The 15747-nt window shown below is 36.0% G+C and overlaps 1 protein-coding gene across 7 annotated transcripts in view; it reads right to left on the bottom strand.

The window, feature by feature from the left end:
- Nucleotides 1–1001: 1001 nt before the first annotated feature.
- ERR (estrogen-related receptor) overlaps nucleotides 1002–15747 on the bottom strand; it is a 61974-nt gene continuing 47228 nt past the window's right edge. For all 7 annotated transcript variants that reach the window (XM_022085524.2, XM_022085523.2, XM_087352845.1 and 4 more), the window contains 6 exons: nucleotides 11553–11679; nucleotides 10146–10373; nucleotides 9212–9373; nucleotides 8489–8670; nucleotides 7531–7703; nucleotides 1002–7187 (listed from right to left, as the gene is read on the bottom strand). In XM_022085524.2, the coding sequence (XP_021941216.1) occupies nucleotides 7025–7187; nucleotides 7531–7703; nucleotides 8489–8670; nucleotides 9212–9373; nucleotides 10146–10373; nucleotides 11553–11679 (1035 nt within the window). In that variant the 3' untranslated portion in view covers nucleotides 1002–7024. The remainder of the gene's footprint in view (nucleotides 7188–7530; nucleotides 7704–8488; nucleotides 8671–9211; nucleotides 9374–10145; nucleotides 10374–11552; nucleotides 11680–15747) is intronic.

Genomic DNA, 15747 nt, shown 5'->3' with positions numbered 1-15747 from the left:
GTCATATATACTTTTCCTACTATATGACAGTTTTTCTAACATAATTTTCCATATTACTTTTAAGTATCACACGCGTTACTTCCTTCACTCGTGACCTTCGTCTTCGTTGGAGGCGGAAATTGCGTCACGACATACCTAGAGACGGTAATTTCAAGGTAGAGCTCCCAACAGACGGTAAACGTTTTGTGAACCATCCAGTCTGTTCATTATGTACCACCATTTATTCATTTTAAACACAAAGAACTGTCAGTGGGAACACTGCACTGATCCACTAACTGCAGAAATAGCTTCATCTGAGAATAAAGAATAATCATACCATATACAAATGAGGAAAGCATTACCAGTGCATTTCATATTAAATGTTTGTTGCTTAGAAAAAGCTGGACATAATATTTTGCTTACCTTAATCTTCTTTCATACCGAGGTGTTTACAGTTTATAAGACACGTGCATGAATCTGGTTGCCATCATCATGTTTTCTCCTGCAATTTAACTCTGTATTAGCCAACTTCTAAAGGCATTTTCATCGCTGTTTCAAATTTATGGAAAGACACCAGCAATCATTGTGCTGCCTAAAAACTTCACTGGGAAATGAATTAGGATTTTAGGTCCTTTCGGGTTTTGGGATGCTGGATACAGAGTCTGACAGTCTTGCATGGAGGAGATGAGAATTTTGACTGGTAGGTTTGAAGGGACGAGTTCACTCAGCTAATATTCAAATGGGAAATAGGATGAAAGGGTGTGGATTGGAAACGTCCAACTCAGAATAGGGACCATTACTGTGTTCTTGTGAACACAGTAATAAATCTTCAGGATCCATAAGAACGGGGCTTTACTGACTAACTCTCAATTAACATTTAAGTAGGTGAATGGAAAATGGTGGAACCAAACGTCTGGATTACCATTAAAATGCAGGATACATCACATGGAAGTGAATATTTCATATTTGATGTGGTTCTGGTAAAAAAAAGGAAACATCTTTCTTGAATAAAACAGATGAAATGCAATTGTTGACACATGTTTTAATAGTAGCTTCTAAATGGAATATTGTTAATAACGATAATTGTGACTACTGGCTTAGCCCAATATGTTTCCTGTCCTAAAACACTAAAAATCTTTTTTTAACACATATGAGAATATGTTTCAAACCTGTTTCATGTCAAAATTTTCAGAATATGATATATTCATAAAAGGTGACGTAAACTGCATCTTATAACTTTCCTAAAAAAAAAAATGTAAATATGTAAACCAGAGCGCTGCAATACTGAATTTCACTGGAAAATGTACAAATGTCGCCTAAATCCACAGGAAGTTGAGCAAACCAGGCCAATTTTTTTTTTTAAAAAAAATGCTGTAGCCCCACAGTGTCCTTTCCTTAACGCACAACAATTTTCAAGCACAGACTTCACAGATTACATCAATTCAAAATATAATTATAGTTTCGTCAAGCAAAGATATTATAACATTTTCCTTCGACATTCAATGTCACAGCAAAGTGATTTATATGCAGTATATAAAAACATCGAGAAATAACCATAAGAGAGGTAGCAATAAACCATGAAACAGATTTGCACATAAGGGATCCGCACACACACCTTAAATCTGCCAAAAAGTGAGGGTGATGTACAAAAATAAACATAGCAGTCATTTTTACCTTAAAACCTCTTCTAAAATATTGAGATAACATTTATGGTACAACTCTGACACCTCTTAATTACTTTAAGTTACGTGCAACAGTAAAATGTCAATAGCAACTTTTCTCTGGGTACATACACGTTAATATGATTCACACGTATCCACTTCCACTGCTAACCAGATCTATCTTAAAAACATAGACGCGGTCTCCATTAACAAAAACGTTAAATAAGAATTTGAAAGCAAAGTGCCAACCTAATGGCTTTTACAAAGTTCACCAAAAGATTACGCTCCAGAAACCTAAACTACGATCTACGTAACTGCACGCATCTTATCAGTTACCTCTATCAGGTACTGTATTTATATCTGGCAAATTTCTTGTCTTCACGTGTGAGAGAAATTCTATGAAATTATAAAGCAAATTAAACATGTTCACTGTCTGACGCTCATTGGCTTGCAGAAAACAATACCAATAAAGAAAACTAAAAGACTGTCAATGCGTAAGTCACGCACTATGGCTCTATAAGCATAGTAAATAACAGCAATATCCTAGAAATACTATAGAATCGGTGGTATGATCTAGAAACGCGAAGAATGTTTCCTCACAAAGTTGATATATCACAGACGTGGCATGTCGTATTGGATACCGATACAGTACCTGTATGCCTGCGGACATCCTCACTTGCATGACACAGTTTGTTATTGCTCTACATTTTAAAACCTCACATAAAAACAAGGAATTACACTTGTGCCATTATCTATTACTTTATGTTAAAAAGTTATGAACACTACAAGTCATTAACATATTCTAATTTACAGAATAACGTTAATTCGCACTGAATGACCACATTTTATGTTCTGACTGCATATGCCAATTCCTGAGATATTTTTCAACCGGAAATACAATTGCTTATTTTACAATTTGTCACGAATATGTTACACTAGATAAACTGCTTTTTATGCTAAAAAACATAACATCTAGGATTTTGCGACACAGCTATGCTCTTACCAATTTAAACAAAACTTTTCTTTCAGACATCTTTATAATTACCCATTACATTCAATTTCATGTTCCTAACTAAAATGGTTCATCAGTATTTCTAATCAAATGAAAAATATTATCCATAACTATCATATTATTATTAAAATTTAAAAAAGTGCATAATTTTGACAGCTCCATTATCTCAATTGTTTTTATTATCCCACCTCAGAATTTTGCTGTCACCATGCTCAGGTTTTTCAATGTAGTGATTTAAAAATATGATATGTAGATGACCTCCTAGCACGGCCTTCCAGCTGAATGTTGTGATTATAATAAAATTTATTAACACTTTTAGGGGAGAAATACATACACATCCATCCATGCATGCACACATGCACTCTCATGTGCACGCATATGCGCACACATATCGCAAGGACCACAGCTATGAACAAAGGAAAAATGTAACTAGATAATACCACGCTGTTGCCTTCAAAATAATTTACACTCAGAATTAATGGGTCAAATATACTTTTCTCTCACCTAGATCATGTAAATAGGTACTTCACAATACATTACTCCCATTTACTCCCTCGTTATTCATAACCATCTTCATATTGCTGTCTGATAAGGCAATGTTAAATTACAACAACATTTCTGAAGAACATACTTTCTCCATCACCATAACCCAGAAGACTACAAAATTTCACCGCTAAGAGAACATCAAATCTAATACAAACACTAATATTTGTACATATACAAAGTGTCGCAAATTTCTTTGTCGCTCTAGACCAGCAGTTCCGAAGGAAAAATTTGCCATGACCATATTCACTTCACAATAACACATTAAGAAGTGAATGCCACGGTCTGAAAGTTCCGATCAACACAGAAGTGTTCGTACTGGACATTGCCAGAATCAAACGTAATCGACAACACTTCAATTAACATTAATTCCGTCAGATTTCTCAACGATACGTACAGCTTTGTTTTGATCCACCACATGGAGCAAAGATTATACTGTTATCCTGCTGAGATGGTATACAATGACAAAAATAATTATTTCAATGTTCTGTATCCCAGGAGGATTTATAAACAACTGTATGACTTCGTCATTGCTTCGTTACCTCATAAGTTTATTGTGACGCTAATGTTACAGATGTAACAACCAATTTAAATTTCAAAATAAATTTACACAGCAGTTGAAAAAAGTGACTAAGAATATATTTTAAAAATAAAAATTACATTTCAGTACTTCACATCAAGAATTGGCATAAGCAATGATCTCAGACTGTTTCTATCACGGAACATCCTTTCAGTACTCGGCAACGCAAATATAAAAGCCCAGACACTCTTCAGTAGTAACAAATGTAACAAATTTGTGAAACAAAGCATGCGGCCATTAACACATGAATCCATTGAAACAGTTAAACAACTGACTGCAAGTACACAGTGTTCTTAACTTTGCAAATCAAATAAAAGCTATCACATCTTTATCATTATAATATGGAAACAAAACTTCAGATAAATATATACAACTTAAAACAGTCTTAAAAACAGAAATTAAATTTCTTATAGAAACAACAGAGGTATATGTTTCAATCTCTGCTGCATTCAAGCCCTTTATCTTGAAACATCATCCTCAATCAGTCTTTTAAGTCATAGAAATTTTAAAAAATAATTCTTCTAGCTCTTCTAAAACGATGATTCGATACACCAGTAACAGAAACGAATCAGGTTTCGTTACTATCCTATTACGACACCAATGATAAACCATATCTTTTTCTGGTTACAACAAAAAACAATGTTCACCCCCTAAACAAATGACAATCAATCCTCCGCTGCCATATTTGTACCCAAGCCTCACTGTGGCGGTGACTCAGTACCGGCTCTACTTCACTGAGGCTTGCCTATGAATATGGGTCAAATATCGTTCGGAACATTCCGTAGCAATATAGAATGTTTTATTCATGAAGAACCACAAGTAGACATTTCTGACACCACGAACTCTCTCCAGGCGCTAAACCTTTAAATAAGAATGTTAACACTTTTATCCTGTCTGGGACACCGACATCTACGGAAATATTTTTACATTCGAGTGAAGCCCAACCATGAATGAAACATTCCATACACCTAATAATTCAACATGCTTATCCAACTGCTGTCTTTGTCTTTGAGATCAGCTGAGTTAATCATGAGAGACACATTCAGGATTCAATTCTGGTTGAACATAAATTGCACAAGTATTCATAGTACATTGTAAATATCAAATTAGATTAATTCTGCGAGTTAAGATTACAGGTAATTCAAAATATTTAATAAACTCAACACTAACTTCATACTGAACATATTTTCAGGAAGTTTATACAATGTTCCAGGTGTCATAATTTTGTTTACATGTGAGATTAAAATTAAACCTGTGTATAAAAATATATACATTTATGCAACTTATCCTAATTTAACTTTCCTTCAGATAGTGCAATGAAAATGGATAAAACAGTTCATTTATGACTGAATCCTGTATGCAAAAAATATCCTCGCTGAGAGCCGATCTATCTCGACTTGCATGAACTCAGTCTTTTTCCCCCCTGAGTCCATTATCATGGACAATTCATCCAATAGTACAAACTGCTTCCAACACACGTAGACCAATCAAAATGATGGTCCAAAACAGAGGTTCTCAACCTTTAAAGACCTGGGATAAGATCCACCACTTCTTATCAACTTACATGCTGCCACCTTAAGTAATGAAGACAATTTAGTGAAACTATTTATTACAAACTTTACTAACTTCCTAATGAAAACAGTTTCACACATTACACATTAATTTTACTCAACAAAATTAGTCACTACTGAAATATATGACATTGTATTTATTTATCAGCCATGTCAGTAAAGAGTTAGTATCCACCATTTCAAAGAATGTCTTAACCTCCATCATTATGATGGAGGCTGTGAAAGTCTTCAAAATGCTGGATATTATCTCCATTCACACACAGCTGACTGCCAAAGAAGACTTTATTACTGTGATACACATGCATCACTCTAAGTGTTTATCAATAAGATACATCCTAGACGACTCGACATTCTTCAGCATCCTCCACTGTTAGAGAATTGAGGATTTAAATCCCCATATTATAGGACTACCACTTGGACCAGGTATTAATGGTTTAATGGTATGCTATGGCAACGCATGGCCCGCTGGACTGTTCATAATTTATTCCAATAAAGATTAAGCTGAAAAGTTGCTTATTGCCAAATAATTAAGGCATTATCATTATGAGCCGGGATAGCTCAGTCAGTATAGTGACTAGCTACGGGCTGGACGACCGCGGTTCGATCCCCAACGGGGGCCGGCCGGGGCGTGATGCTGACCACTCACCCCCATCTAGTGCCAGGGTCAAGGAAGAGAGGAGCTATACCTCCACTCACCCCAAACGCCTACATGGCGTATAGTGGGACAAACTTTACTTTTACTTAAGGCATTATCAAACAGCTTTTTCTGAAATCAGGTAATTTTTTTTCATCATATAAAATAACACATCATCACAAAAAATGTGTGCATAGTCTATTGTTTACCGGTTGAGAACCTCTGGTCTACAATTATTTTAAACTGAACACTACAGCTGCATGTGCTTGATCAGTATTCTGAGATGTGTATGAGGGGCAGTATTTTATTCTGTTGTCAAATATTCTCTATGGCTACCGACAATAACATTTTCTTCTCAAGAACAGAGATAGTCAAAACCAATCACACTAATTTCTACAGACATTTTACTGGATACAAAATGATTGCTTTACACGGTTACATGTATACTCACGTCAACAACCAATTAAAAACATCCATTGACTCTGTATCTTATTTATGTGATGAAAGATACGGAAAATTATAACAAATGTGATAAGAATTTAATTAAACACAAAATTTTAATATAGCTTTCTGGTACTTCTCACCTCTTACAGAGAACAATTCCCTTCCAAAGTGATACGTGTTGATCTAAAAGTTGGTAAATTTAATTTATATTGTTACTGCATTCCATATCAGCTAATGTTCATCACCTTAAAATTAAAATTACTTTACTTTAAATAAAACACGCCAATCACTAGAACACATCATTTGTTCCACATCAGACTCAAATAAGTGTACTCAATTAAAATCAGACCTTCTTGCATTCAATGACTATGTACTACAAATGTGATATATATTCTTTTTAGTTTAAAATATGAGTCATCAAAAGTTACATGATTCAACATCGAGTGTTATTCACATCTGTGAGCCACAGATACTTTTGGAAGATCCTGTCACTTGGATGGATTCATATCACAAAATCCAGACACATCTCAATAATACTGATCAATACAGACCTGATGTCCAACCACACTGAGCCTCGTCTGATGTCCGAGTGAGCCTGTCCTATCGGAAATAAGCCTCGAGCATCTCGACAAACAATTTGTTCATGGGTACCTTGCCCTCACGATGAATACCCGTCCAGTATCGTCTGATTACCTGATCTGCTTGACGTAAAGATGGCAGGCACAGCAGGAGATGGTGCATATGGTATGTCGATGTGTTTGGTCTGAAAACATAAACGGCTTGCTTACAACAGATCTTATGACTGCTAACCTATGGTAAGCACACTGTGACACTCTCACATCTTTAAATAATTTCACGTATCCAATGAAAGGAATTAAATTTAATTAATAACATAAGAAATAGTAAGATGGTACATGCACATGGCATATCACAAAATAAAAGTCCTTGCAAATGGGAGAAATGAGATGACATGGACAGATCTAAAACTCAGATCTCACATAAAGACATTCTTAACTGCTAAACAATGCACTGCAGTCCAGAATAATGACACTTGGAAAGTGCAGGGAATTGAAATATTTGCACGATAAGGGACAAATGAAACTCACCGTATGACTGCAACACAGTCAGAGAGTGCTGAAAGGATGCTGTCCCGAAACTTTTTGAGTGATACAAACTCGTCCATGCGCACGTCAGAATTTGCAAGAACTAGAGCCTTCATAATGTAGTACTCCTCCTTAGCGATGCTCAATCTCTCTAGCCTTTCAATTATCTGCATACACTGCAACATGATTTTCCTTACTCAATTATACAGACTAGTAAACTGTTAATAAAGATACTTTCATACAAAATTAGTAGATATAATGGCAGTCAAAACCCCCACTTAATGGTATCTGCACCTTGTCGTGGTGGTGGGGCTTGATTATCTCAGTGACCCCAAGAGCTACGCTGGCGGTTGCATAGTTACTGGTAGGGCCTCCCTAGCCAGACTGGTCGAGGGGGAGAGGTCAGACTAAGACAGGTACCCTGGTCCTCCAGGTTGGGGGTTGGTCGCAAGGCTAACAATCTTGCACCGTAAAAAGGAAGATGTTTCGAGACCTCAATCAAAGCCTCGGACAGACGGACCTAACAGAGGACCGAATGGAAGAGGAGAATTGAGGAGGCCATGGACCGAATACGGACCAGAGAGCCATAGAAGAAGAAGAGGAAGAAGAATGGTAGTCAAAAAGCCAATCCATTCATTTTCCAATATGGATAATAAAGCATCACTGTATGAACTGCATGATCTATAACTATTTTTGTGCAGTCTTTATGGAGGCTGAGGCATTTATCATTCTACATGACACACTTTATATCCCCAATCCTAAAAACTAGTGCCCTATTTTTTCCACCAGTTTCACTGCTCATCCTATCATCATCATCATCATCAATTTTAAGCCTGTGGCCCACCAAATATTATTTCTTCTGTGTCCAGTGCTGATAAAACATCTGTGTGGCAAAAACTGATAACACTATGGAAATTAATGATAAAATCTAAACACTAATTCTTGGCACTCTTTCACTTACGTGTTGGTAAAGCTCAATTGCGCCACATTCTCGGGCCTGTTTCTCATCCAATGTGAAGTCTGAAGCAAACCTTAGTTTTCCTGTACATGACAAGGATCTGTATGTGAGTGTAAGTGTTAGAATTTCAGCCCACGTGCTCTGGAGAAGCCTCATTTGGTCGTTGAGAGAGAGGTCAGTGAATCCTGAAGAAAAAAACAAAAAACACCCACATTAAGAGCACATAAACAATTTGTCTGCAATCTGACTATAGTAATAAAACTCCCCAGTATAAAATGTTATGGGCATTTATTCAGCAGTTCTCAAGCAACATGACAGTCGATCTCCTGCGGGTTAGTACGGAAAGTTTCAGCTGGAATTTCCCACAGAAAGTGGCTGGTTAGCCATTCACTTTTACTGGTCCAGCAGCACAAGATTTACTTTGAAATTATGCATCCAGATCCATGAACACTGACAGCTCACCACTGAACGTTTCTTGCACTGGACAATAAAAACCAAAATTAAATTCACTTAGCACATTTTACTGCGGATCCCCAACACAAAATGTTATCCAAATGCAATCAGCAGTTTCAAAGTTACAACATGTAGACAAATGGAAATTACATCTCTTATGTAAGTTCACTTCATGCATTTTGTACAACAGCACATTAAAATAATAAAGATTTCACCTTAAGTTCTTCATCTCTACTGATTGAAACTGAGACAGTCTGGTAACACTGCACACACCTGGAATCTGCTTGGCCCAACTGATGATGAGCACCAGTTCCCTGTCATACAGCTCGCTCAGAGTGCTCATGATATGATACTCTGGATCCGACAAACTCGAATCATGGGAGGCAAGCAGAATTTCAGGTTCACATGATGACAGTGCCTCCAGCATCTTATTCTCTGTCAACAGTAGAGCAATGATATGATTACCAGACAAAAAAGCCAAGTAAAATTACTGAAAAGATATGTTCCTGTGTCAAGATCCATAACTGTGCCATTGCTCTTGAACAACTTGCAACTGAAAAATACTGCTGTTCCCAAAAAAAACTGACAAACACAGCGGTAAACACTCCATTTCTGAAGTGTGGCCACATTCAGAGCAGAATACACAACCCCTGATGACAAGATGATGATGATGATGGAAGCTTGACCTTTTTCATACATCTAACCATTAACCCTTGGAGATAAAGTCTGGCTGGCAGCACTGTACTAAGTGAGGTTTAAATCAAAGTTAATGAGGGCTCCAAAGTTCTGTGGGTACCTGGCATTTCACACTTTCATAAAATTATTCTTTTGTCACCAGTAAAAAAAGGGTAAATGCATAAAATCGTTATTGGCTGTGGCTAGGATTGAATCTGAAATTTCTGTTACAGAGACTCTACCATTATAGCACCAAATCCCCATTATGCTATGGCTGGAAATAAATTGTTTTGTTGCGTCTTACGGATTATGAATAAAGAAACATAGCTGGAAAATGAATCCGCATCATCAGTGGTCCACCTCAGAAATGAAGTCGTAACCAGTTCTGAAATGACTACAGGCCAGAACTTTTAAAGGTCATATCTGGAGAAATCAGCCACAAGAACAATTTCAGGCAAAAGCTAAATATTACTGACTTCTTAAATTCTGAACAAATTTGTCACATTTTACACAAAATACAAATACACCTTACCTTCAAGTGTGGGGATTGGTTTGATGGGTGGTAAGGGTTGAACTTGATAAGGTAGCTCAGGATTGCGTCTGTATTTCTGTCGACCCCCTCTCACCCTGTCCAGCCGCACACCTTCCTTCAACATGCCCATTCGCAGGCACTTTTGGAAGCGGCACGCCTGACAAGCTTTTCTTCGTCGTTTGTTAATTTCACAATCATTTGATGCAGGACAAGTGTATTCGATATTTCCTATTCAGAACAAACCAACATGATTCTTAAACACCATGGCACTGGCAATGTGAGTAGTTAGCAGATGTGTATATTATGTATATAAGGCTTATAAAAGAACAAGCAAATATCTTTTGTTACAAGGTAACTGTAAAATTGTTTTGAATTTTCCCCGGCATTTTAAGGAAATGTGATTCTGATTAACGACACAGTTATAACACAACTACAAGTAACAAGTCATTTGAAAATATTTAAACATTCGAGTATATGGCCTCATTCTCTGATATAATCATTTTAAACCAAAGTGTTCAAGAAAATATTTCAACCTCAAAAACTTGAGGTAATTGGGCCATTCATCACTTTGTACAGTGAGAAAATTTTCTACTTATTTAGATACCTTGTACTGTTAAGATGACAAAATCAAGGTTACACTGAGAGTTTAAAAGTGCACACAGCGCCTCACGGAAAGTGGCACACATCAAATCATACCAGTATACACTTCAATTTTAATTGTTCTTATGTTCCATTAAAGTGGCACAAAATAATAAAGAAATCACAAGACAAAGTTTCTTACTCGTAACTACCAATGTTTGTTACTGCTAGTTAAATAATTATATTTAGATTCTACCTTTATCGGTAATCACATGCATGTTTAAAACATTCATATTTATAATTGCTATTAAAATTTATAGATGGGTTATACTTATGGAATGTCTGAAGCTTGACAAAGCTTGTGGATTTTGTATCTCTAAATCCAAGACTGCCAAAACACATGTATTTATTTTTACCCAGTCAATGGACAACTTCCAAAGAGAGTTCTGCCAAGATGATATTAGACCACAATCACAAACCTAAAAGAACTATATTAAAACTCATTATCTAATTAAAAATCTGAACAACCAATTCTTTGAATATAGAACTTGAATTTTAGTTCCAACACTTGTTTGTATTCTGAGTCTCTTTTGGGCTGTTCCAGTGGCTGGTGATAAGGACCAATTCTATATAATGGACATCAGAAAGTAGGCAACCTTTCATTTACAGAACACAGAGTCACCCCATGAAATGTCCTATATATTTTTATCTCATCAATGAAGAATGTCTCAGGAAGTTCCCAAGATAAATCTCGACCTTTACGTCTACTGATTGTATCTGTAACTCCAGCACAGACATTTTCATAGGTTCGGCAATATGCAACTTTACCCTGAATGGTCCTCTTGAAAAATGCTTTGCATGCTTCACAGGAAGCTACCCCATAATGGAAGCCTGATGCAACATCCCCGCAAACAAGGCACAACCTTCGAGGGAGGTCCTCCTCCTTCATCCCTTCCTGCAAATTACAAACCAAACAATTAATAACAATGTTCTCTTACACTGTTTGTCTTCACACAAAAGTAGCAGAAATTTAACATTCAAAAGGTTTCAATACACTCATACCAACAGCCAATGTATTTGCAGGATGTCAGGTTACAATGATGTACTAATGCTCATTATCACAAAAAATATTTGCATTGTTCCGAAGAAAATACTGTAATCTTTTCCATGATGCACAGAAGAGTTCTATCTGGTCTGGATTTTATTTAGCATTTAAGATCACAAAAAGAAATATGTCTCACAACCTTTCAATACTTAAAGCTAACTATTTGTGGTTTTTCAACAATATAAATCATATAATTATAAACATATGCTAATAGAAGAATTCGAAGGGGAGAGGTCAGACTAAGACAGGTACCCTGGTCCTCCAGGTTGGGGGTTGGTCGCAAGGCCAACAACCTTGCATCATAAGAAGAAGAAGAAGAATGCTTCCTTAAACATAAATTAACATGGAAAGGATAAATAAAAGTCATACACTAACCATATCATAAGTTAGCATGGACGCCATATTGGTATTACTGATGACAGAGAGTTGAAGGTACTGAGACGAAGAGGTCTGCAATGGTATGGAGTTCATCCTAAGTTTCATAAAAATTTATAACTCAGGGTGTATAATTTGTCTGAAGTTTAATAAGGGTCAAGACAGATGGGCAGACACATCGCTCAGTAATACGATTCTACAGAAAAAACTGTGTCCTTTCATAACATAAAAATGGTTTTCATGACTTCCTATAAACAATTCAAAATGCACTCGGGATCATAACACTTAAATGAGCTAAATATCATGAAATACACAGTCAAATCACAATAACTTAAAACAATACATAACCATTTCCAGCAGCTTGTATACAAAAGAACATCAGAAGGTAAGTTACAGGAAAAAGATATGGGGATGATCTGTATATAGACAAATATAATCACAATATTTTGAAAACAGAAAGGTAAATCCATGGAACAGGTTCAGGAAGCATCAACACTCTTCATTCAATATTATTAAGTAGATCAAATTGATCAAGATAAGATGAATACGACATGCAGCAAAACACTATATCATGAAGTTGGTTGGTAACATAATTAATTACTTAGTTGTGAAAACATTTTAATTAGCACAAAACAACAAAAAATTTAAAAACTGCTTTTCCACATAAACTGTTTACTCAGTCTGAGTAAAGAAATTATACAGAACTTTACCTGATGCAGACAACACACAAGTTCTCCCATGACTGTACAGACTGGGATACCATCAGTTTTCATTTCTTCACTCACAAAATTCCACCAAAACTAGCTACGTTTCAATAAGTACAAATGAATTTGCCTCGTAAGTTTATTAGACCTATTAACAATAAGTATGTGAATTTTATAAAATTATGTTACAACAGAAATGTGCAAATGCATGTTAACATTCTGTATCAAAATAAAATTAATCTGTACAACTGCCACCTTCCTGAACAGACAGCCCTTATTTTCAAATGATATAATTTATCTTGAAAAGTACTTATATCGCAGTCCACCCTGATCAAGCACTGTAACACAAACCAACCACATTGCAATATAACTCAGTGTCACACTAAATCAGTCTGCACATTGTATGAAACAGATGCTGTCTGACTTTGGCTCTGCATCAAACACCCCTCGCATGAAGAACAGAGATCAAGCATCATTATGCATGTCCGCAGAATGATCGACTGCCCCGGCCACACTAACTCTTACATTAAACAACAGCTGGCAACAAGATGAGCTCAACCTTTGCTCGTAAGTGACACCAACCACTTTGTCTTATGCTGATTACCTGGTACAAGTTCAAGAAGATCTGTCTTTAAAACACTAAATTTGAAACCTAATTTATATACAAACATAACATGCCACTCATACTCACCATAAAAAATACCTATAAGTAGTTAAATTTGAATTTTCAACATTTTCAAAGACTACTGGAGAAACACAGATCTTCCTGGGTTATACAAGATTGACTTACAAGACATGATTTTGCATATAAACCCCAAAAAGTAATTTTTAAACGATTTATTCTGCATCTGTTAAAAAATCCTTTCACTGCACGCATACATTTAATTTACAAGCTACCACTATGTTAGACACACACTTAAGCCAAAATATTTTTACTATCTACATAGTACCATCAAAATGTCTAATATGATAAAGCATATAAGGTAATTTCCAATATGCATAAAATTCAACTTCTGTAACAATTTATAAAAATTAGTCCTTACATCACTCGAGGCCTTGCTGCGTGTAATAAATATTAGCTTTAACCCTTTAAAGGATAAAACTCGTCTCAATTGTACTTAAAAATGTGATTAATTATCTAAAAGAAAACATGCTTCATTAGTTATGAAAATGTCTCCAAAACCCATAAATACACTGTGTAAGTGACAAGCAGAGATACCAACCTAAAAGGTGGTATACACAGTTAACTATGGCCTATAAAGAATTAATCTTTTCTGAACAACACTGCTTATATAACATAACTAACCAACCAACATTAACTTTGTTAATACAATTATATTTCTATAGTAGTAATTTCCCTTCAATTCCACAAGAAAAACTATTAATATATTTCTTGGTACCAGAGTGTGTGCTACATACACTGCCCATCCCCCTCGATATAATCAGCTGTAAAAAATATGTAGACTTCCATAATACTAAAACAAAAAAATCATCCAGTCTAATTTACGTAAATGTTTCAGTGACCACCAAATGGAGCAAAATAAAGTACAGAAAGGACTCCCAAAGGATAAGAACCATCATGCTATTATTTTGGACGACTTCAACGCACATTCTAGTAAGGACAGGAAAGGTCATCAGAAAGTGATGGGGAGAGTTTGAGGAAAGATTGATACTGAAGTTAAAGATATTTTAGATATGTGCATACGAAATGACTGGATTTAGAAAAAGGGAAGTAACAAAATAAACTATCATTGTCTCACACAACTATGGAAGACACTAAATACTATGATGAAACCTGTTTGCTACACCCTGTTGGCAGCTGAGTTATGGCTACTTAATGCAGCATTTGCCAACTGGAGTGCCACAACATAAGTCTTTTCCAAGACATTTTGAATTCAAATGTGTTTCTACACATTTAACAATAATTCATAACATGTGATAATAACGGTGAGATCTCATTCAGTCCTGTTCTATCATCTTATCAGTTTTTGCTGTTCTTTCTTTGTTAAAATGTTCCTGCCTCAGTATAAGTAGGATCTGAGGTTCTAAAGGCAGCGAGCATGAAAACGGCCATCTTCTGGGTTGTAGCACTTTGTGGTCTGGTAGAAGTCCACCGACGTTTCACCCTGATGATGGAGATAGCACACGTTGGTAAACTTCTACCAGACTACATTACAGTACAAGTGAGTGATAAGCTTCACACTCAGATCATTTACTCCCCCCCCCCCCCTCCCTCAAGAAGTAGCTCCATGTCTTCAAAAGACGTGTATCAGATCTTGTTCTGATGTCGTGCAGAAGAAAAATATCACTGTCTGCAATGAGAACTGTGTCCCAGCTCATTTTAGTGCATGTCATCAAAAGTCATAATTTACTTTGTGAAATATGGCGTGAAGACAGACAGTTGGACAAAATCACCCTATAATGTATTACACTTTCCCAGTTCATATAACAAGGTCCTTCATCTTACGATTTCTATACATTACTCTATGTAAATACCAGTACAGAACTTAAAATTACATTGATCTGCTTCCTTTCCAATAGTTAGTTAGTTAATTCCTTTTATTCCTCTCGGGAACATAGGGCTGATATAAAGCTCCTCCACCTCACTCGGTTGTTGGCGAGTGCCTTTATTTCCTTCCAACTTTTCCCCTGTGATCTTGCTTCCTTTTCAATAGATCTCCGCTGCGTAATCCTCGGTCTTCCTTGTCCTTTCCAATAGTAACATAGAAAAATTGCACTTCCTCAGCAGTCTAAAGATAAATAAATTACTTAACCCTGTTCACTTGTTATATATCTGCAAGTTTATTGATCTCACTCTTTGAAGTAACAGAGACATATT

This window comes from Zootermopsis nevadensis, unplaced genomic scaffold (assembly GCF_977971745.1).
Source record: "Zootermopsis nevadensis isolate Lab colony 2312 unplaced genomic scaffold, Znev_1.0 Znev_ptg000021l, whole genome shotgun sequence".
NCBI classification, from domain to species: Eukaryota; Metazoa; Arthropoda; class Insecta; order Blattodea; family Termopsidae; genus Zootermopsis; species Zootermopsis nevadensis.
The sequence above is the reverse complement of the archived record's forward strand: the minus strand, read 5'-3'. Positions and strand labels throughout refer to the sequence as shown.